At 33.9% G+C, this 24,900-nt stretch overlaps 1 protein-coding gene across 5 annotated transcripts in view; it reads left to right on the forward strand.

Moving 5' to 3' along the window:
* The window catches only part of EPHA7 (EPH receptor A7), a 171,140-nt gene extending 147,775 nt beyond the window's left edge, over nucleotides 1-23,365 (forward strand). For 2 of the 5 annotated variants that reach the window (XM_059177055.1, XM_059177057.1), the window contains exons 9-17: nucleotides 697-752; nucleotides 4,632-4,757; nucleotides 5,618-5,803; nucleotides 6,407-6,468; nucleotides 8,076-8,285; nucleotides 8,998-9,147; nucleotides 16,322-16,515; nucleotides 17,567-17,722; nucleotides 19,772-23,365. In XM_059177055.1, the coding sequence (XP_059033038.1) occupies nucleotides 697-752; nucleotides 4,632-4,757; nucleotides 5,618-5,803; nucleotides 6,407-6,468; nucleotides 8,076-8,285; nucleotides 8,998-9,147; nucleotides 16,322-16,515; nucleotides 17,567-17,722; nucleotides 19,772-19,886 (1,255 nt within the window). In that variant the 3' untranslated portion in view covers nucleotides 19,887-23,365. The other 3 variants (XM_059177056.1, XM_059177059.1, XM_059177060.1) reach the window with 2 other exon arrangements.
* Nucleotides 23,366-24,900: the final 1,535 nt, after the last annotated feature.

The raw sequence follows: 24,900 nt of genomic DNA on the forward strand, positions 1-24,900 counted from the left end.
ACACAAATTTGTTCTAATCTTTAACACAAAATTTATTGACTTTTCAGAATTATGTCAGCCTATTAGTATTTAGTGTACAAATTGAAATATATATGAAATACTAGAACTTTATAAGTAAGTAACTTTGTAGGTAAGTAAGTAACTTTGTATTAGAACTTTGAAAGTAAATACGAAATATTAAAGGTCAATAAATTCCCTTCTCCCAAGGTCAAATACAGTATGAGCTTAATCATTCATTGCCTTTAGTTTAAGTGCAATGAGCATTGTAATTTCTATTGGGTGTGTTTTTATTGGTTACTTTTAGTTAGGTTTTCACCATAAATATAGGAGATAGCTGAGGAAGGATGTACACATTTAGTTCCTGGGTCAGTGGAGACCATTTAAAATCTTTTGTTATCGCTATTGTTTTTCAGAAAAAAGTATAAGCAAATATTCACTCACTGATAAATTTAAATTTATAAAGTATATTCTCTCTACATTATCTCACACAAGTACTTCATATTTTGTACTTCTTTTAATCATATGAGTTACTATATTATTATCAATGAGTTCAAACTATGGACAAGATTTTTTTTTTGTATTTTGTTTATTGCTCTAACTAGCATGTTGTCAAAGAATTAAAGCAGTTGTACTGAATTTTAAATATATAAAGTAAGATTATTGGCTGAGATCATCAAAAATCTGATTTTTTTCTAGGCACTGTGGTTATAGCAAAGCTGACCAAGAAGGGGATGAAGAGCTTTACTTTCATTGTAAGTGTTTGGTTTTTCTTTATTATTATGTACCCCAATTAATACAGACACCTGGTTGTTAGCATTGGCATGAAAAAAATTCCTAATGTCTCATGCTTGAAAGTACATAATGAGCTCAAAATGTTGCTTTAAAGCATTTGAACAGGATATTTAGAATGAAAATCATATGATGTGAATTTTAAAAACATGGAATAGCTTGAGAAATATAATCTCTCACAAGAAATTTTAATATTACTGCAAGATATTTAGCTGCTTTTATGTCACGATTTTTCGTTTTGCAAATTTTGCCCAAGTGTTTCATACCATTCTAACAAGAATCCATTACAAGTTGCATGGCCTGTATTCTAGCTAAGGAATTCATTTAGAAGTAGAAAGGCAGAACCTTGTTTTCCCACTCAATGAGCGATGCTACCATGAAAGGCCAAGCTATGGAGCCTCTTTTTCTTCAGCTACTATACATTGTCTGTTGTGTAGATATTGATATCAATTTCATAATAATAGGATTCAATCTTCCACTGTTTTTCTGGGGCCTTGGGTTACCTGATTTTTAAAAATTGATTTTAGAAGTCATATTTAGAAGAGATCTTTGGAAACCAAAGGAAGTAGATGCCCCTCTGCATTAATCTTATTCCTGTTGCAATGTGGATGACCAAGGAAAAAATGAGAGCTATGCAAATAAATATTATTACTTCACGTAGCCAAAGTAAAGATCTCATGATCCTATGATTTGAGTTCGGACACTTAATGATGTTCTTATCCAAACCCACTCTTTTATTGTTAATCCTTGAAAATATTAAAAGACAATTGTATTTATTATTTTTCTTGGTAGCATAATATTTACTAAAATTTCTCATGAATAGATGAATTTCCTAACTGGCCTAAGAATTATATCAATCATTGTGTTATTTATCAAATTACTTTGTCAGTATCTAAGAAGATATTGTCATGTACCCATCCTAAGGTCACAAAAATGTATAAACATCAATCAAGAAAATGTGTGGTTTAAAGTCATAAATTGTGAGCATTGTTATTACCGTTACTATTATTACCAATGATGAGTTTGCCATCGGCAGTTTATAGAGATACACAGAAAAAATGGAGGTTACATTTTTTTGTTTTTCCCAACATGAGAGAATATCTTCCCCCAGGGGAAAAAGTAAATCAAAACTTGAATACCTGAACTTTTATATCTAGTTTAATATGTATCTAGAAGAGTAACTTATAATTCCTACAATGCCCAATTCTACCCATTTTGTGAATAATTTGATAGCTGAATCATTTAATTTTACCTTCATCAGTATGTCACTTTTCTTTCCTTTACTCAATATATCTGACACATCCCCAAATTATCAAATACATTGTAGCTTATTTGCTTTTAGCTTTTAGGTTAATGCAGAAGGTAAATTGAAACATGGCTTATCTAAAACATGTTGTATAGCCTTATGCTAAATTGTCATCACTCAGTTTTAATATTTTGATGCCATTTGCTTTTTTTACATTTGACATCAAGTTTGTAATCAGACAAAAATAGAGCTGCATGTCTTCCTTGCTGACATAGACGAGATAAATGATATATAAAAACAGTTTTCATCCCCAGAACAAAATGTCAATGGTGGTTTTAAGATATTTAACACTCATGAGAAATGGAAATGAGATATTAAAACAAAAAAGCTCATACACTTAAATTGAGAGAAACAACAAACCAACCTATTCAGAAATTATGTTAATGTTTTTCTTAAAACATCCATTTTTAAATGAATAATGAAAAACTAAAGTGCACTTAACAATATCCTATCCTGGTAAATGCTTGATATTTTCTAGTCACCTTTTTTACAGGATATCTTTTTTTGTCATTTGATGAGTACCAGGCATTTTATTTGATTTTATAGCTGTATCTAAAATACGTAAAGTACAAAACTATGGTCACCAGCTATTTACAAGTTGGTGTCCTTTTATTTCGTTAGTATACAGACAATTTTCTTAGGTGCTAAGACACCAGATTGAATTTTTACAGAAACATGAAAGCAACCATTTAACTAGCTTTTAGAGCACTGAATTTAATAGAATGTCCAGTCATTTGTATCAGGCGCCCTCAACTCTCCATGGCCCCAAGTGCTACATTTAAAGACATAAACACAATGGAGAAGTTTAGTGAAGCAATTCCAATTTACATTTTGTTTCCTCCTACCATTTCTTCTAACAATGTCTTTGAATCCAAGCTGGGCCGTATTTCATGTTTTTATGCCAAAATTGCTCTGGCCTGTCAAAATGTTTTATGACAGCTTGAATAAAGAACCATCAGAGACCCATTTGAGATGCAGAAGGTTACCTCCAATCTAGCTCCCTTATCACAAAACAAAACCAAAAAAACAATGAAAGAAAGAAAGAAAGAGAATAAAAAGGGAGAAGATGGCTCATTCTCTATGTGCCTGCCAATCTAGGAGGTTAACCTATTGTTTTCTTCCCTTCTCTCTTTTTCTCTTCCCCCCCTCTTCCCTGTACTCCTTCTTCTCTCTTTTCTCTTTCTATACCCTCTCTCTTTTCTTCTTGTGTTGTTTTTTTTTTTTTCATGTTCAGCTTTAGTAACAAATGAGCATCTGTCAGTTTTATAAACTGCAACAATAATTGTTTAAGACAATCAATTTTGGATAAACAATCAACTACAGCAGAATAAATCAAGATTTTTTAAACCCATTTTCTTTAGACATTCTGCTTCTTTTTGTTTGTTATGTATTTTTAAAATATACTTTTAATTTAATGTGATGACATAAGCACAGTTAGGCTGTAGTGTAATACATAAAGAAATATATTGTTCTCAAAATAGTAAGATTTAATGAAAAGATTGTTCAGTGGCTTTGTTAAAAACAATAAAGTTTTTTTGAGGATATAGTGTAATTCTTTTTATTGCATTAATATAACCAAATATATGCCTATCTATCTTATCTTTGTCTTTAACCAAATGATTAGATTTGGAATACATTATTGTAATTGAATTTCATTTAAAGTTGACTTAGCATTATCTGTTACCTGCATGCTTCTGGGTGCATTTTAAGAAGATTTTAACTTTTAAGATGATTCTATGTTGTTTGAATTTTGACTACCTTTTCTGAGGCATATTGGCTACCTCCTTCCAGAGCCTTATAATTGAAAGTTCATATAAACCATTCCTCTTTCAAATTGCTGTCATACATGGTTAGCAGATCCCAGGAATATTGTAAATTTTCTAACTTTACTCTGCATTTTGTACATCTGGCCTCTACTGCCCTTCAAGGTGAAGATGAAACTGTGTCTTTAGTAGATTTCTCTCTGATTCTGTGATAGCGGTCCCTCATATCTTGTACTAATTTTATGTATATGTCAACAGTGGCTGGTCTTTAAGAAAATAAATCAAAAGAATAAGTAAGATGTCTAAATGTTTTTAATATTGCTGTCAGTGTAGTAGGCTACCTGTAAATGAAATGTCTTCTTTTCCCAGTGTATTAATTTGATTGATTGACTGACTGATAGATTTATAAATGTGTTGCCAAGTCCATTACAAACCTCAATATGGCTTGAACTATGCCATGATAGCAGTGAATTTAATTAAACCTCCAGTCTGATAAGAGTCATGTCAGAGAATTTTGGTGATGTCTTTTGTTGATTTACTGGAAAAGCAATTCAGTTCGTAACCTATGAGCTGGATCCTATGTTACCTATAGAAGCTTGCAGATAATACCTATACGCCAACAGACTGAAGTAGTCTGTTGAAACTGCTGTGACTCAGGTGATGTGGAAGCAAGTTCACTGTTCCAAGGAGCACTCTGCATAATGAAATTCCTGGGCTGACTGCACAATAAGTGCTTTGCTTCATCACAGTCATGCTTTCTTACATCATTACAGTTAAATTTCCAGGCACCAAAACCTACATTGACCCTGAAACCTATGAGGATCCAAATAGAGCTGTCCATCAATTCGCCAAGGAGCTAGATGCCTCCTGTATTAAAATTGAGCGTGTGATTGGTGCAGGTAAGGCTGTTGTAGCTTCCTTGTTCAGCTGTTCCATTTAGCTAGGATCGAAAGTCATATATCATAATGACAGGCAAATAATTATACCTCAAGTATAGAACTTTTGCATTTACCTGAACTGTTGGAAGCAATGAGGCTGTACTTGTTTATGAGAGCTCAAGAAAAAAAAAAGTGAAAAAGAAGCATATGCCACAGAGAATCTCTGTATCTTTTACCTTCTGTTGAATTTTTAAGATACTGTTCTACTGAAAGCTACTGCATAATAGTTCTGGCCTGTTGTTTAGGGAATGCCTCAGTATTTTTTTTTTTTTTTTAATTAGAATGTTCCTGAATTTTGGTGGAATATACATTTCCTCTTACTTGATCAACCGTCTTCCTGCTGGGCTTTCATTTTTATCTCTTTTTTCATGTATTTGTAGGTTATCAGTTAGCTGTTTAATTCCATGCAGAAAATTAATTTGTATAAATTATTTAAAAGGGATATTATTTCCTACATATACAACATATTTTCAGAGTAATTATGTGTATTGGATCCAACTCCCTTAGATTTAGCAGTCATGGTGCATATGAGTTCCAGACTTTTAAATCTTTAAAAAATATTTGCTTTTCAAACAGCAAAAGAAATAGCAATGTTCAGAATTTGCAAATGTGCCCTTATGCTTTAATCATCAGTGTACATTAAATATACTATTTCAAATCTGTGTTTTTTTCCTTAAAAAGTTTGCCTTGATCCAGTTAAAAAAACAGTTTGTATAACAGATAGTTTAGGGAGCTTAAAAGTGTTTTTAGAATTATGCATTTACTTTGCTAGAAGAAATATTTTTGAGATTAAAATACACTTGCCTGTTCTATTACTTCAGGAGAATTTGGAGAAGTCTGCAGTGGTCGTTTGAAACTTCCAGGGAAAAGAGATGTTGCAGTAGCCATAAAAACCCTCAAAGTTGGTTACACAGAAAAACAAAGGAGAGACTTTTTATGTGAAGCAAGCATCATGGGGCAGTTTGACCACCCAAATGTTGTCCATTTGGAAGGGGTGGTTACAAGAGGTAGATATTGATATCTTTCATTTATCACCCTGACTGTCAGAAAAAAAGTGTTATTTTGTACCTAATCAAAAAGCAAGTCATGAATATATTGCATATTCTAAATGAATTTTTTTTCTTGGTATATTATGGACTAACTTCTTCTTTTATGTGACTACCTCTGAAAAAATTCAGGATTAAATGAAGCAGAATGAGAATTAAAGAATAAATCTGATAGACGGAGTGACTGATATTTTCATTCAGCTTCAGTAGCCATAAAAGTGATACGTTTTAGTGTTTACATTTTATATCAAGTGTCATTTTTTCTGAGTTTTGTTCAGAGAGCAGAAGTCAGAAGAACACACTGACTTTGTTGTTTAATTGTGAATCATAACCGTCTTCCAAACAAACTTCCAGACTCTGAGTTTAACAGCAGCACTGGGGACGTTAGAAACACTCACAGCTCACCCATTCAGCCTTTCAGAAGAGCACCACATTTTTTATCAAGGGTGAGAATGGGAATAAGCCTGAAGTTTAGGTTATGGTTCCTGAAGCAATGCTTTTTTTTTTTTCTTATAGATATATATATGTATATATATGTGTGTGTGCATTTTTTTTTAATTTTAGGGAAACCAGTCATGATAGTAATAGAATTCATGGAAAATGGAGCCCTTGATGCATTTCTCAGGGTAGGTACCAAAATTATCCTCTCATTCTAAATATACTATACATACTACCACTATAATAACTTGATTTTTTTACAGTATAAAAATAAACATTATAAACTTTAACAGATCAGAAAATTGCTTTTAGAAAAACAGATGAGATTAAAAATCAGAATCCTAGTCTGGTTTGAACTAGAATCCTTTTGAGCCAGGAATTGCTACATTGTGATTTAAACAATAGCACTTATTAACACATTCCCTCAAGTACAGAGGTTACCTACCAGAAGCCCTTTAATTTGAATACATGTTCTAGAGTAACATTTTACTTTTTTAGTAGGAAGAGATAATACAGAGAAGAGCATTCATTATTAGCACGATGATCCCAGTTCTGCTGCGTGGAACCATTTCTATCTTATTGCTATATGAACACTGAATGTAGAAGATAGAATTACTAACATTTTGAAAATTAATAATATGTGATTATTTTGTAATAAATTCTAAATATATAAACATACACAATTTTGCTTTGAGACTTTTCACCTAAGAATAAACACATGTTAACATTTTTCTAAATGGCGAGGAGAAAATAGTCTAAAGAATAAGAGAACATGCAGTTTTATCATACATAATCTGGAATGATACATTCAACTTAAATTGTAAACAATCTGAAGATTTAGAGAAATTTTTATTTCTGCATCATTATGATATGCATAACTATCACTTCTTTGGAATAAAGCATCACCTAGCAAATTTATCAACTCAAACCAATATCCTCATGCAACATATTTACAACTCAGTTGGAGAAATCTGTGAATTAAAAAAGGCTTGGAGGAGTGCCTGGGTGGCTCAGTTGGTTAAGTGTCTGCCTTGGGCTGGTTCTGGGATCTGGCCCCATATAGGGCCCTCTGCTCAGCAGGGAGCCTGCTTCTCCCTCTCTTTCTGCCTCCCTCTCTCTTTGTCAAATAAATAAATAAAATCTTAAAATAATGGCTTAGAAATAGATGGTGGCCAGTCTGGTTGCAGTAGAGCTCTCAAATCCATTTGCTAGTGCATCTGTTTTAGAGAATCTTTGTTCCAAGTAGTGTTCCCACCAACAGCAAAATAAGGAAAAATATAGAATGAAAACAAAGTCAGCCAACATAACCACTTTCTACTTCTTAGTTTTTCTTCATCTTTAATCAAAAACTTTCTCCTTTCCCTTTTTTATTATTTGGAGAAAAACATATCTCAATATATGTGTCTTCATCGCTTTATGTATTTCTAGATTATTTACATAATTTTTAGCAGATAACAAAAAATAATTACTTGTCAGGGATAATATTTTCAGATATTCCATTCCCTAACTTTGACTCAAAAATCAGTGTATACTTTTGGATCTGCACAACCTGAAACTATTTTTAATCAGTAAGAGTAACTAAACGATTATTAAATCACTAAACGATTACCAAAGATTTTTTGTATTATCTGAAGGGCAGTTGAATCAACAACCACTTTATTTTTCACAGATGTCTGTATTATGTAGAAAATTGGTTAATAATTCCTATTATGCTGTAGTAAATGACTAGAATGCAGTTTTCACAACAATTGTCCTCCTTTGAAAGTAAAGGACTTTTATTCTTGTCTTCCTGTAGAAACACGATGGGCAATTTACCGTCATTCAGTTAGTAGGAATGCTGAGAGGAATTGCTGCTGGAATGAGATATTTGGCCGATATGGGATACGTTCACAGGGACCTGGCAGCTCGCAATACTCTTGTCAACAGCAATCTTGTTTGTAAAGTGTCCGATTTCGGCCTGTCCCGGGTTATAGAGGATGATCCAGAAGCTGTCTATACAACAACTGTAAGAAAAAGTCTCTTTCCGCACTTCTTTGTCTTCCTAAGGTTTTCCGACCGAGAAAGCAGGATGTAATATGAAACTCAACAGTAGAAAAGAGGCAAATTTATCTCAGATTTTTGTTGATGCTGTTTTCTCCTTTTAGAAGAATCACTGCTGCTTTTCCACTCTACATGTAGACTAAGAGAAGTAAGATCAGAATGGCAACATGCTTGTCTTATAATCAGGGTGTTCATGAACATAATATACAGTTTTATACAAAAACATCTAGTTGCTAGCTCTTGTAATTGTAGCAGAGAAATATAATCCTATTTGAAATAAAGATTTTAAAAGAATATTAAATATGCTACTAATTCTTACAACTTTCGTGAGATCAGGAAAGAAGAAAAGAAATGAAGATTTAGTTAAATTCCTTATATTTCATTCCCTTTTCATAGTTATGTTGCCTAATTTGTCATTGTCCTTTGACTAGACTCTTGCCCTAAGACAGCCTAAGGGGCCATTAAATTGAGTTGCCTTAAAAATGAAAACTTGTAATGACATTTTAAAAACAGATTAGTACGTTTAAATACACTTAGAGAGAATCAAGACGGATAGATGAGATGTTGCTGAATTGCTAACCAAATATACAAGTGTTTAACTGCAGCTTTATAGTTCTGCTATAAATGATTTATAAGTTATTATGCATATTTAAAATTTCAATTTCTTTTTATAACAGGGTGGAAAAATTCCAGTAAGGTGGACAGCACCCGAAGCCATCCAATACCGGAAATTCACATCAGCCAGTGATGTATGGAGCTATGGAATAGTCATGTGGGAAGTTATGTCTTATGGAGAAAGACCTTACTGGGACATGTCAAATCAAGATGTAGGTGTTACACTCGTTAAATGAAAAAGATTTCATACATTAATGTCCATTGTTATTGGAACATGTAGGTCATGGCTCCTAAGAAGAAACTTTTATAGAATTAGAAAAATATGATTGCTGAGTTGTCACAGTTATTTCCATAAAGATTACCATAAATTAATGGTTCAGTTAATTTCATTCTGAAGAATTGCTTCTTTTTTTTTTTTTTTTAAAATCTCTCGCCGTAGTAGAAGCATACAAAAGATATGTTGTCCTAATAAAGATAATGATGCTGTGCTTGCCCATCTCTAGTGGGAAAGTCACAGGAGTGGAAGAATCATTTGCAGAGAGGAGGGGAAGGAAGACAGTGCTTTATTTTGTCTTTGAAGCTTATCTTTCTTTTTCTGTTAAAGTCTTGAGAAAACGGGTTTAAATTATCTATTGTTGGTTGATCTGATTAAATTTTAATTTCATGAGACAAACTCGATGTTATGATCAGTATTGGTAAGTGTTTCGTAGTGATATTTTAGAATGTAATCACAATGGGAGTGCTCTTGGAAATTCCTAACAAGCTAGCACTTAACTAAATATGCATCGTGATATACACTAAGGTATAAAACATGCTGTTATCCTTTGACAAAAGAAGGTGATGGAGTTCTTGGGGGCATACATCTCACACCAAGAAACCATTTATAAAATAATATAGCATAAGTGCAAATGAATGTTTGCTTCTGTTAGGTTGGATTTTATGAAATTGGTATTCACATAAGTCAGAAATGTTCAAATACTAGCAGATTCATACAGTTCAACTTACTGAAAATGTGAGTGAAATTTGGATAGAAGTAGAGCAAGTGTGAAATCTAGGATTTGAACTGGAAATCTGAGAAGACTTTGGTTCATAGCTAATGAGAGAATTTTCCAAGAAGGTGTACTGAATAGACCAGAATCAAAAGCTTAGCAAAGTGTGCAGAGATGAACCAAATAGACTCCCTACCCTTGAACAGAGATGTGCACATTGGTAGTGACTTGATATGCAGATTAACTTGGGGCAAATTGGTGAAAGACTTTATGAAGGAGTGGCTCAGTGGGTTAAAGCCTCTGCCTTAGGCTCAGGTTGTGATCCTAGGGTCCTGGGATCAAGCCCGCATCAGGCTCTCTGCTCAGCAGGAAGCCTGCTTCCCTTCCTCTCTCTTTGCCTCTCTGCCTACCTGTGATTTCTGTCTGTCAAATAAATAAATGAAATCTTTAAAAAAAAAATACATGTTCTCAATGAGTAAAGAAGTAAGTGGTGCTTGAGGAAAGTCTGTATTGCCATTTAAAAGAAGGATGTGACTAGCAAACTGGAGTAGTGAATTCTTGAAGTATTATAGACATGGACAGCAACAGAAGCTGACTAAAGATAAAATTGAGTTATTTTTCATAAAGAGGTCTCAAACATTGTTATATCAAATCAGTATTGGGGGGGTTATTTTTAGAATTTACTGTGTCAAATTCCTAAAACTTCTAAATGGTTCTTTTTTGACAAATAAAGTCAGATCATTTGTTGGTAAGTTTGAAGTAGTTTCTGAATTAACTGAAAAGCTCACAGCCTGAAGAGGTGGAACTTTTAAATCATCTAGATGTTTTGGTGTTTTGAACTGAGAGAGGACATGAAACTTCTTTGTTTTTTTGGTTTTGGTTTCTGTTTTTTAAAGATAAAAGTCTAAATGATGAGTCCGTTTGGCAGAGGCAAAGTTGTTAATATTTGACAGGACTCAGTGTCAAAGATTTCATGGACTGTCAAAATGTGGGCAAACAAATCCTTGGGGCAGAGAAAGAGAAATATTTACATTCCCTAGACATTCGGTGGAGTTTCATTTCTTTTGACACCTTCCTTCTATACTAGATTCAAACATAAAAGAATGACAGGAATAGAAGATGACTTAAATTCAAAGTTCACTTAACTTCCAAAAAACAAATAAGAGAAATGGTTAAGAAGAAAAAAAAATCTTCAATTTTAATTTTTAGAATTCCTTAAATGTTCTTTGTTTTTTTCCTGAAAATGAAATTTCAAGAATATATAATTAGTGTATCAAGAATTAACAAATATTTTTACTGATCAAATGAAATTATGTCTACAGGGACATTTACTTCTGACCTAGAACATTTAGCACTACCTTTCTTCTTTTTTTGTAATTATGAAAGTCTGAAGTTTAAATTCAGACACATGTTTCTATAATAGTAAGAGATTACCTACACAGTTGTTTTTATAGTAAAATTTATATTAATATTTCTCTTATAGGATAATGCTCATTATTTATACTTACGTTTTGAAGTGCTATTTGAGCAATTACATGTTTAAGTTTCAAAATGCAGGGGCACCTGGGTGGCTCAGTTGGTTAAGTGACCGCCTTTGGGTTGGGTCATGATCCTGGAGTCCCGAGATTGAGTCCCGCATTGGGCTCTCTGCTTGGCAGGGAGACTACTTCTCCCTTTGACCCTCCCCCATCTCATGCTCTCTCTCTCTCTCTCAAATAAATAAATAAAATCTTTAAAAAATATAAGTTTCAAAATGCAAATGGTAAAAAAAATGAGTAATCAAAATAATGAACCTCATTCTGGCAAAAAATTCTCTAGATAAAATTTTTTTTATTTTAAGTCTCCGGTAGGAGTTCATGGAGAGACTTAAGAGATCTGACAACCACCGATGCATATGGAAATCTTGTGTATTTGCAAATAGATTGTGTTTTCTGGGAAGTTTACTTTCTAACCAAATATTATTATTTTTAATTAGTTTATATTGTTTTATCAAATGAATTCATTATCTTTACATTGTTCAAATTTAGTTGACAGGAATTTATCAGGGATTTTAGAAAGACTTCAAATTTCAAATGCCTTGGATTTAAGACTTTTGACACCGTGAGAAACAATATGTAAATTGATGGTTATGTTTGTAAGCCAGTCCACAAAATTCCAGGCTGAATGCTGAATAAAAATAGGTTTCTGTGATCACTCTGATCCAGGAGTACTGTAGAAGTCAGTAAGGTAGTATCCAAAAAGGTTTATTTGCATGCTGGGCAGGGCAGTGAGTAAGAAAAACTTGGTAAAAGATAATATGCATGTGTTTGATGATGACCACATCCAAACAGGTTATTGTTTGATTAACACTTGAACGGATTCTTATTGTATGTTCATGTATTTATAATTTTCTTGAATTTTCACTGCAATGGGAACAGTTAGAATTTAGTTATTTGCTATTAAATTTGAGAGTGAGCTTCCCAAATAAATTTCTAGTTTTATTTCTTTTTTTTTTTTTCTGAAAAAGATGTTTGGCCCTTTCTGTAATGGCCTTTCAAAGAAAGATCTTTCTGTGTGTAAATTCAGTCAAAGATAATAAATATTACAGAAATTGAAAATACTCTTAGCATTCACAGTAGCTATTTTTAATTAAATGTGTGTTAATTAGTTCAAATAAAACTTTTACCCTCAAATTTTGAAATTCTGAAATTCTTCATATAGATTATATTTTATATATATAGATTATATTATATAGATTACATATTTTCTGTTTATAGTACTCAACAAAGTCATTTCTTCTTGCTTTAAGTTAAACCAATAAATTGTTAGTTTAACTAGCAGTTAGTCATAAGATGATAAAAATAATTACATGTCCATAAATTATTAAAATGGTTCATTAGAAGACTTTTTACTTTTTTTAAAGATTTTATTTATTTATTTGACAGACAAGAGATCACAAGTAGGCAGAGAGAGGAGGAAGTAGGCTCCCCCCTGAGCAGAGAGCCCAATGCAGGGCTAGATTCCAGGACTCTGGGATCATGACCTGAGCTGAAGGAAGAGGCTTTAACCCACTGAGCAACCCAGGCTCAGAAGACGTTTTTTAAGAATTTCAAAAATATAATACACTTTAAACTTACTCTCGTTAAATTGTGAGCCCTGTTTTTTTTTCTTTTCCTTTTAAAAGTCACCACTGATTTATGACTTTTTATTTTTCATATTATGATAGAAACAAAATTTTGATCTTTTTTGGTAAAACTTTGCCATCATCCTATATGTGTGGTCCAGAATATTTAATTGCATAAAATGTGGGTCATATATTATTGTGAAGTTAATGGAATGGAAACGAGCATGAGCAAAGAGCAGAAATCAATCATGTTAGATCCCGTTTTGAGTTATTACAAGCCCAGTATCATAGGGTCTTTCTGTATTCCTTTTTCTCCTAATTACAATGACCATACTGTAATAATACTGAAACACTTTATAGCAAGAAACTTTTGTTTTTATTTCTAAGTATTTCTTTACAGTATATACCAAAGAAGTGCTCCCTATATACATGTCATTTACCAAAGTCACTTCCTATTAATCTCAGACCTATCTAGAATTAGAAATTGCTTAATATTTTTCTGTTTTCTTGGACTTCTATTAGAATATTAAGGCTAGATCTACCACAAAATCAGGGAGAAAAGCATCTCTTGGACAGGAGAATCCCTGTCCAACAGGTTTCTGGTCGTTTTAAGAAGATGTCTTAAATGAATTTTGTGAATAATTACATAATGCTCTAAGAAACGTAGGTTCAACCATTTTACCTGTGTGCCTTATTGTTTCCAAGAATGTATAACTATTTGCAGAAAGTACCTTTTACTCTTCCAACTGGGAATAAAATGCAGTTAACCAAATAAAAACTGTAGAACCTTTAGATTCAGTTTGTGCCTGAATCATCCCCTATCAGCAGGTTTCCCCTCAAAGGTTATATATATCTTGGATTATGCCAATGTGTGCGCCCTGAAGCTGAAGTTTCCCTGCAATTTTCTGTAGTGCTCCTAGAGATAGGTGCCTGTTTCCTAATGGGAAACTTAAGGTTCCAAAGTCCATTCCCAATCCAGAGAATCTCTTATTTTAAGTGCTGTCCTTAGCTGCTGTTCCTTTAAAAATTTGTAAAACACTGTATCTTTGAAAGCCGGAAGTTTCATTTTGTGCTGAAATTAATGTTTCCCTGCTGTAATAATAAGAATCATGAAATTCCTATATTGCAATAGGAGAAACCACAGAGGGTTCATTAACTCATTCCTGTAAGAGTCATTTAATGGTACTATGTTCATTGGCACAAAGACTTAAGAATATATTGGGTTCAGTGATGAAGAATTCTAAATGTTTTTATGAAGGCTTGGAGAGCTGCTGAAAAATATTAATGTCTGGAGAATCATGATAAATTTTAGATTAACATTTTATTATTTTTTATTTTAATTTTTAAGTAATTGCTACACCCAACATGGGGCCCGAATTTACAACCCTGAGATCAAGAGTCTTATGCTCCACCGAGTGAGCCAACCAGCCACCCCTAGATTTGCATTTTTAAAGATTATTCTCAAGGCAAAAAAAAAAAAAAAAAGGAAAGATCACTCTACATGCATTGCACAAGCAGGGACATTGGTTAGAAGATGATTCAAAATAGTAAGGGCTGCCCCAATGTTATAAGCATGGGAGTGGAGTCCTGTTAAATCAGGAAGATATTTCTTAGGTTCAAATACAAGCAACCTCCGACGTAAGGAAAGTCATTCTTTTCCCAATTAGGAAAAAAAAAAATGTCTCCCGATTGCTCATTATTGTTCATTTTGAATATATAAATTATTAGAAGTTGTCGATTTACTTATTTACAACTTAGTCACTGTTTAAATAACGTAACCTAGCTTTCCAAAGTACAAGTAAACGGATGTGCAGGACGTACAATGTAGTAATCAGGAAAGAATTTTAGCTGAGGATTTGTCTTACAGTACTTTTCAAAAATCACTATAATTAAGTTAATCTATTTACCTTTTAAATTTTATCAATTTACATATATAGATTTTTCTTAACGTTCCTTTTTTCTTTTTTATATGAAGGACTTTATGAAACAACTGTTGATGCCAGCTACTTCATTCATCCCAAAGGGCGACTTTTTATATTTTAATGTGCTATTCTTGAATGTCAACAAGCATCAGAGATATGTTTCCCTACAAATATTAAGTTAATCAACATTTCTTAAAACCAGCTTTCTGTCTGCCTACCTATGGCTTTATTTTCTTCAAAAACTCAAGGCTACCTCTGGTTTTTTTTCCCATCTTTTTTTTTTTTTTTTAAACATTTCTACTGCCATTATGTCAGTCAGTATCAAAAAGGATTTGTTAATCCCCCTTGACATGATGTTAATGTTTTACGAGTCCTTATTTGTGTTGCTTGCCTTCTTAAGTATTTTCTTGTGCTGCTCCAATTTCTAACAATTTCTAATGTTTAAGATCTATTTTTGCTTTCCATATAAACAAAAAGAAACAAGTCTGTATAAGTAGTTTTCAGACTTTTTTATTGCTATGTACCTGTGTCTTTGGAGACTTATTTTTCATGAACATTCAAAGCTTGATGCAGTGTTTCAGGCTGTTATTAGATATAAATAGAAAGCGATGTGCTGATAAAACTTGAACAACCAGCACTCTGGAGTGGGAAAGTCCTAATTTCTAACTTTTCCCAATTTCCTGGTGTAATCCATTCCCTTGCCCCTTTGCAAGGCTGATTTCATTCAGTCTGCCAGTGTGAGGTCACTAAACTTGGAATGTGGTACAGTCACCTTCAGGAACCACCTGTATACTCCTCGTTCAACACCCCACTCTATATTATAACCTTATACATTTCCTAAGTAGGTAGGCTCTATATTATTTAAAGTAATAGTGTGCTTGGTAATATTTTCTATCATAGCACATTCACATATTTTGAGATTTAGTTTGAAAATGTCATTTGAACCCTGAAACTTTGCAGGGGGTGATTCTGGGTAACTCAGATCTTCCTCTTACAACTTGAAGAATTCATACATCCATAGGCAAATATGTACATGTACAGCCAGATACATGTAAAATATTTCCATAAAATATTCCCTTTAAAAAACCTCTGGGATGACATGAAAATTTTTTGTCTATTGCACCTAGTTGAACTTAATCGCTGCTCCTAATTCCTAAATCAGCTAGAAGGGTCATGAGATCGTGCTCTTCATACACTCCTTAATAACACATTGAATGTTTATGGGTGTTCAGGAAAACAAAAACAGTTTTTTTGCAAAGCTTTGAAGGGTGCTTCAGTCTTATCTCAATAAATCTCTTCGCCTGCTAGACAATGCATGTTATTATAACTGAACCTCAATCAGTAATATTTTTAATGTCCCTTTGGCTATTAGGTTATAAAAGCAATAGAAGAAGGTTATCGTTTGCCAGCACCCATGGACTGCCCAGCTGGTCTTCACCAATTGATGCTGGACTGTTGGCAAAAGGAACGTGCAGAAAGGCCGAAGTTTGAGCAGATAGTTGGAATTCTAGACAAAATGATTCGAAACCCAAATAGTCTGAAAACACCCCTGGGAACTTGTAGTAGGTAAGAAATACCTAAGTGGATGGAATCTGGGAGACATTCGAATATTCACCTGATCCATTTATCTCCTCAGTCCTAACCCAGTGGCAAGCTGACACCTGGGTTAAACTAGAACCGGTGTGAAATTTATTGTGTTTTTCTTTTCAGATGGCTTACCTTAATTAAATTAGTGTTTAATGAGACCTATTATTATTGCCTTTTGGTTTTCTTAAAAGTTATGGGAGCTATCACTGGCTATCTGTTTTAGAAGACTTTCCAACTGGAATTTTGTGATTAGGGGGCATTTCACATTTTCAAGTCAGTACTCCGGTTACGTGGGTCTTTATTACTATCGCCTTACTTTTTTGCATGAGGCAATTTGCTTTGCTTTGAGTCTTTTAGTAAAACTAAAACTAGTTTCGTTTTATTACTTATTATTTATTTATTATTAGTAATACTCTGTGACGTTAAAGTTTATGACAGTAGCTCAGTGAGTGATGAAAGGGGCTTACCCGTCAAAAGGAGTCCAAAACACTGCATCCGTTCTCTGCACTTGCCCCCCAACCCACCCTTTGTGAGGCGCGCTAGAAATCATTCTGCTCCAGCCACTAGGTGAACCTGATGCTCAGTGTGCCCTTGCGTAGGTCGTAGGAACTCACTAGGCGCTCTCAAGGGTGCCATCAGTACAGCGAAGGCACGGAGTTCTCAGTAGCACCACATAGAACGAGTTAGTCCACAGTCAAACGTGCTTCCTTCCCTCACAGCTGCTTTTGGTGAAGCAAGTGAACAAATAAATATGGACTGATTACAAATACTGTTGGCTGGAATTTTAGAAATGTGTGGAAGATGCTTCCGGAGGTCGTAAAATCTAAATACAATGTCAATTTCAGAGTTTGTAGTTCCCGGGTAGCCTTTAGATTTGTATTAACTTGTCTGTTTATCCATTACTACAACACCCATTGGAATATGTAATTTTATTCTTTATAGCTTTTTTTTTGTTTGTTTAGGCAAAGACATTCTTTTTTGGTTCATGAAAAGAAAAATAATGTGCTTTTCTGTTTTCATTCGTATCTAGGCCAATAAGTCCTCTTTTGGATCAAAACACTCCCGACTTCACTACCTTTTGTTCAGTTGGAGAATGGCTACAAGCTATTAAGATGGAAAGGTATAAAGATAACTTCACAGCCGCTGGCTACAACTCCCTTGAATCAGTGGCCAGGATGACTATCGAGTAAGTTGAAGCTCTCAGAATTCTATTTAAGCATATATTATGTACAATCTGAGCTTTATACATCAGGTCATCTGCCATATATTAAAGAGAAGTAAACCACAAAATCAGGGAGAAAAGCATCTCTTTAATAAGTGTTTATTATGTGCCAGGCATTGTGCTAAATAGACCTTTGAAGTTGTAGTCCATTTTTAAACTCTCATAGCAATAATTTTAAGTCAATAGTGTTATACACAATGAGGCGCAGGCTCAGAGAATGTAAATGTTTTTCCAAACTGACTCAACTAGTAAGTGGTAATCCGTTTGTCTCTATAGACGGTGTTCTAAACACCACACCATGAGCCTTCCTCTTTCCTTAACCACTGTATCATCTTGGTGCCTATGCAGTAAAGAAAGAAACTTTCTCCATTGCAAAGGAGGATTTCTCTCACCACGTTTTTTTATGACATTAAAAACTCAAAGCTTCCTTCCCAATACCAAATGCATTTTGACATCCAATAGGATTACTTTCTGAAGAGATCCAAGGCAGCTTAATTCAATTAACTGTAACTGAGAGTTTAGCTTATGTTTTGGAAGGTGTGTGATTGACCCATTATTATTATTTTTTAACCTGATGAATGACCTCCTAAAACAACTTTTGAAGTTTGCTGTGAACTGGAAGTCAAAAAAACTAAATTTTCATCTCTGGCTCCCTCAATGATTATGTGATCTTAGGAAATCCACTTATCATCTCTGAACATCAGCTTCTTTGGCTGCAACATAACTCACGGGCAATGAAGCTCCTCTCGATCAGTGTGTTTGAAAATGGGAAACAGTCTTCAAGGTTCTATGAGCAGATCCATCTTATGTACTGTTGTGCGAAGGGTTTCACATGTTTCAGCTGAGAGAGCCAGAAATCAGCTTCTCTCTCCTGGCATGTCAGGAAGTAGCATCTATGTGAACTTAAGTGTGTGTGTGCTGTCTTGTTTGGTTTCCTTCTAGTTACCACATGGGAGAGCTGGCATAAGTATACCCCATCTCTCCAAAGCAATCTACTTCACTGAAAAACTAGGATCCTCAAAGTCTTTTTAGACCATGACTATGAAATACTATGCTACTGTACTGTTGCCATCTTTTAATCACTTGCAAATACCTAAGCTCAATCTTCCTGGCTATTAGGAAAAGTAAAACTACATATACAGACACAGTTAGTCGATGTCACATTTAAGCTACTAAACATATGTATTGCACATTTTAGAAAGTAATTTTTTTTCTAAAATGTAGTGAAATGATCGAACTGAATTGGAGTCAAGTATACAACGAATAATGTGCTCAGAATTACCCTACAATAATGAAACTCAATATAGATCTTTTGGTGATCATCGAAGATTCTTGATTTACTAGAACCCCAAATGCTTACATTTGCACCACTTCCCCTTATAACCATTATCATATGGTTTCACTTACTTGTGGAACATAAGGAATAACACAGAGGACATTGGAAGATGAAGAGAAGTGGGTGGGGGGAAATCGGAGAGGCAGACGGACCATGAGAGACTCTACTCTGAGAAACAAACTGAGGGTTTTGGGGGAGAGGAAGGTGGGGGTTTGGGTGAGCCTGGTGGTGGGTATTAAGGAGGGCACATATTGCATGGAGCACTGGTTGTAGTGCATAAACAATGAATTTTGGAACATTGGAAAAAATTTAAATTAAAAAAAATTTTAAACTTCACTTAGGTTCAAGAATACCATGCAAATAACATTTACTGATCTTACCTTAAGTTAAGAATACTTTTAAGACTTTGATTAATTTTTGTCTACAAAATTTCAGATCAGTTTAAAAAGAATTTACGGCAGATTGAGAGCCTGAGCAGTTAGGTTCTTGGGAAGGAGCACGCTGATGCAGCTCGCCAGTCTGACCCACTGTAGGAATGTGATCATAATACCCAAGACCACTTAGATAAGATCCGTTTGCCTCAGATAAACAGAAGATTGAATTAAAGAGCTGATGACAGTTGAGTACCAAGTACATTCTTTGTAAGATAACTAACAAAATGCATTTGTCTTTTCCAGAGATGTGATGAGTTTAGGGATCACACTGGTTGGCCATCAGAAGAAAATTATGAGCAGCGTTCAGACTATGAGAGCACAAATGCTACATTTACACGGAACTGGCATCCAAGTGTGATAAGCATTTCTCCCTTATCAGGGAGATTATGGATTGAGAGAGAACAGTACTGGCCTTCGGTATATGCATAAGAATGCTGCTAGAAGACAGTTGATGTCCTGGGTCCTTCCTACAGTGAAGAGAAGATTTAAGAAGCACCTATAGACTTGAACTCCTAAGTGCCACCAGAATATATAAAAAGGGAATTTAGGATCCACCACTGGTGGCCAGGAAAACAGCAGTGACAATAAACAAAGTACTACCTGAAAACATCCAAACACCTTGAGCTCTCTAACCTCCTTTTTATCGTATAGACTTTTTAAAATGTACATAAAGAATTTAAGAAAGAATATATTTGTCAAATAAAATCATGATCTTATTGTTAAAATCAATGAAATATTTTCCTTAAATATGTGATTTCAGACGATTCCTTTTTAAAATCATTTGTGTTTATTCTTCATAAGGACTTTGTTTTAGAAAGTTGTTTATAGCTTTGGACCTTTTTAGTGTTAATCTATGACACATTGCTACACTGGGTACCTTTGAAAGAATCTCAAATTAAAAAAAAAAAAAAAAAAGAAACAAAAAAAAACAAAAAAAACAACCACATAGCATGATTGAAGATATATCTCTGTCAGAACATTGGTATCCTTTTTGTGCCATTTTATTTTGTTTAATCAGTGCTGTTTTGATATCATTTGCTAATTGGCAGGTAATCACACAAATGTAAGTTGCCAAGAGCTCTGGTATTTTTTAAAAAGAAATTTTTTTGTAAAGATCAAACAACACACTATCTTTTCAATGAAAAAAGCAATAATGATCCATAAATACTATAAGGCACTTTTAACAGATTGTTTATAGAGTGATTTTACTAGACAGAATTTAATTTAAAAAAAACGCAAATTGTAGGTTTATGACTATAAAAAATTGAGGCACTTCATCTAAAGAGTGTTGGTGAAGGCAAGTGTCTGAGAGCAAGAACTATCCAGTGTTACCTAAAATTTAATCCGAGCACATCGAGGTTTTTTTCAATATTGAGACATTAGGAAATTTAGGAGAAATAGTTGATGTATATTTTATATCCTATTCTGTTTAATGCAGTCCAAACACGAATAGAAAGAAGTAAGTTTTATATTAGAACTCTGAAGCAGGAGAAAAGGGGCAGTTCACATTTTCACCTTTCAGAAACAAATCGGCTGCACAGAATATCACCACTGCAGTTTTTAAAAAGCCTTTTATTTGTGAACACTGATGTCAGAAGCTTATTAAATGAAAGAGCTCTTTTTACCGAGTAAGGAAAAGGTGAAGGATCTGGCTTTTTTTTTTTTTTTAAGCTTTATTTATTAAACCATATTATTTGATTACTGTGTTAGAATTTCATAAGCAATAATTAAATGTGTCTTTATAGATATTTCAGGAATGTATGCATATTATGAGTAATGCTTTCGAAGTTACGAAAATCATGAACTACCCCAGAATTGAACTGTTGTACTTCCAAAGAGAATTGGGCTGTTTATAATGATTTTAATAGAGAAAGATCCCAGGGATCGGTCATAATTGGTCTTGTTTGATAATGTGGGCATCCACAAACAAACAAATAACAGAAACAAAAACCTGTAAATGTTCCTTTGTAAAACTTGTAAATTTTATTTATACTGTCTTGTTTTGTACACACATTTCTCTGTAGTGGGCTCTGAATACATTGAAAATGCACTATATTTTTCTATTTTACTTGCAGAGCATCACAAAAGAACAGGTATTTTCAGTGCTACATAATGTGTTTTCCCACATTTAGGACCAAAGATGGCTATAGAAAAACTCAAATGGATTGCTTCCCAAACCCCTCCCCACCCTTTTTTTTTTTCTTTTAAATCACTGTACAGTGTTATTTGATATTTTAATTTATTTTTTGATTGACTAGAAAAATCATTTTAATTTCACTAAAATGTTTTTTGTCCCTAAGGAAAAATAATCTGTAAAATACTTTTAATTAGCATAATACAGTCACCTAGACACTTCCATTTGTAATCTTTGTAATAGACTGTAAATATATTTTTGGAACTATAACACAATGTGCTTGAGGGTTATTTTTCAGTGTCTGCAGTGTATACAAGTGTTTATACTAAGTACAGCACTTTACAATTCTAATCAGTAGCATTGGCCTTTGAGAGAATGAGTGAAAGAGTTTGAGTGAGTGTTCCTAATTCCGTTTGGATTCTAAACTCACTAATAATGAAGTTCTTTTCCTGTTCATAGCTTAAGGTGCTTATTTTTTCTATTAAAATTAAATTAACAAAAAGCCATTCTAGAAATAGAAGACATAGTATGGTACATGCAAACAGTCTCTTTCCTGCTTTTTTCTAGCACTAGATTTATAGTTGATTAGTCTTTCTTGAGTAGAAGGGCAGAATAAAAGTTTTTTTGAGTTTTTTTTCAAAAATAACTTTTTCTTCAGCAATATACCTCATCTGCCTTAAATTTTTTACAGCTCTTTACAGGGAAAGGGGAGAAGGGATGGGAAAAGACACACAGCACAATAGGAAGTGTATGAATACATCACTCTCTCGTTCGTAGGTTTCTTTTCCCAATCAACGTTATGATTTTGAAATACATGTATGTGAAACAAACATTCAGAGAAGAAGAATTAACATTGTAATGCTGATTGTAATACTCTCTTCCAGAAAGAGATGACATGGTATAACGATAAGAATGTACACCTTGCACCTTGAAATCTTTTTTTTTGATAAATTAGTGCTCAGGGGAGGAAAGGTACAGAAAGCGAACGTCAAAAATAGAACTCAAAAATTATAAAAATGCAAAAGGAAATGGCCTCCTTGCTTTAACAGAGCCACCTTTTTTAGAATGCTGTCTTCACACTTGACTTGTGTTTTGCATTCAGGACTGAAATAAAAGTAACTTTTATTACATCTGAATCTAACATTTTCTCAGCAATCGACCTGGGCCTTGTTTACGCGAACTGGTGGTTTATGCTTGTCAGAGCACTATTAGTTGAATCATATTGTATACTTATGTAATCTACATTAGCTAGCACTATTTAGGACTATATTTTAATTGCTCTTCTTATCCGTGTTTTTAAGACAATTAAAATGGTGTAATTCACCTCTTTTTTTTTCTTTCTTTCTTTTTTTTTTTTTCTTTCTTAAATTTAGGTAATGCTGATATTCTCCCTTTCGTTTCCTGAGTGGCCAGAACGGTGCTACTCGCTGATGTGCATGTTCAAATAAATTATTGATGTGTATTTTTTTGCTCTATGTGGAGAAATCATGGGGAACTTGGGGCGAGATGTGCTCTTTGTTGGTTGAATTTGTCCCTCCTTGCCTAACAATTACTACAGGGGTCATCCTTTTATAAGGACAAACTGCTTTTAAACAGTGTCTTCAATGTATCAAGCACAAATAACTCTTTCTTCAACACGAATCATAAGTCTCTTTTTACCAGCTTAAAATAATAAACAAGTCTATTAGACAATGGAAAGAAAATCCTGTCTCCAATCATTGGTGGGTTCCTTTATGTCCCTTACTCATTTATTTTCTTACACAATATCATGAAAGGAGATGTCTAGAGTAAAGGTTTCATTGAAATATTTCAGTGGACCAATTAGAATATGAAGAAAATTAATAGCCACTGATTCCCTTCATCCTTTTGCACAGTGACTTAATTCCACTCTAATTATTATAGAATAACAAGTTAAGACTGTATCTTCAAAGAGCCCTACTATCAGACATTTTAGTTAAAACCTTTATTGTTCCTCTTTTTTTTTTTTTCATTGAAACTGCAACTACATGGTACTAATAAGGATATCTGTATGTGAAAGTAAATATTTTGTCATCAGACCCTGACAAACATTTTAGACATCTAATATAAAATGGAAGCCTGGGGAGTTTTGGCATTTAGGATGTTGCAGGGTGTGAACAGGAGATCCAGAGCAAATGGAAAAGGTGATAAACCCGGTGGTCCTATTGGGTTGCTTGCCATCGACCCTGACTCAGTGATCCTTCTGACTTGCCCCTGCAACACAGAGAATGAAGTGCTCCCTATTTTGCAGCATCGCTGTCTTAAGCTCTTCAATGTTTCACAAATATTTTAACATGTTTTCAAAAATGAGAATAGACTAAGACCAGCTGAGATACTGTCACTGCTTATTACTTGTGATGCTGGTACTCAGGCTAGGCTGAGCTGAAACACAAGGTTTAATCTTGAAGTCTCGGCTACCCCTAACTAGTCTACAGGCAAAGCTCTTGTGAAGTTCACACGGAGATAATTACGTAGCTCAAAACACTGATGGGCAGTCACATGTGGTCTCTTAAAGGACTGGATTTGTAAGCAGTACAAAGATACTCTATCCTGCCAGCACGCGTTTCCCTGCACAAGTGTAAAGCTATTAAAGATACACACAAGGTCTATCACTAGGTAAGAAATAGATTTGAAACTCATGGTGATCATCAGTAACAATTTCGTTGTTGAAACAGTTTTAACTCCTACTCTTACCGTTTGTTTTACATTATTAGCTGCATGAAAACTCAGTCTCAGTTTTGAGGAAGGCTGCTGGAAAGAAGACATGTAAAGCAAAAAGGTGGTCAAATTCTTAAGTGCAAGAGATCTTTAACTAACTCCTGATACTAACAAATGAGAAAAGGCAGTGCATGGTGACTGGCAAAGATCCAAGCTGCCCTGAGGGGAACACCATCCTCTCGGTTTATTATTAATGTCCCCTCAATACTGCTTACCTCCCTCCTCTTTTCGCTCTGGCTAGTACATCTCAGCTTAAAGAATATGGGCAGAAGAATATAATATTTCAACAGGAGTGCTTCTGTGAGTCTCATCAGATTTAAGTGCTGTAAGGGGATATTTTTTTCAAGTTCAGTGATTGAATGTAATTAAATCTATAATTAAACAATAAAAGACCTCTTCTGATTGACCTTGAGGTTAAAATAAATTTAATTAATTGATCTAATTTAATTGGACCTATTGCACAAAGTTTGGTAGGTAGCAGTAAGTAGCTGTAGTGTTCTGT

Source organism: Mustela lutreola, chromosome 6 (assembly GCF_030435805.1).
Source record: "Mustela lutreola isolate mMusLut2 chromosome 6, mMusLut2.pri, whole genome shotgun sequence".
Taxonomy (NCBI): domain Eukaryota; kingdom Metazoa; phylum Chordata; class Mammalia; order Carnivora; family Mustelidae; genus Mustela; species Mustela lutreola.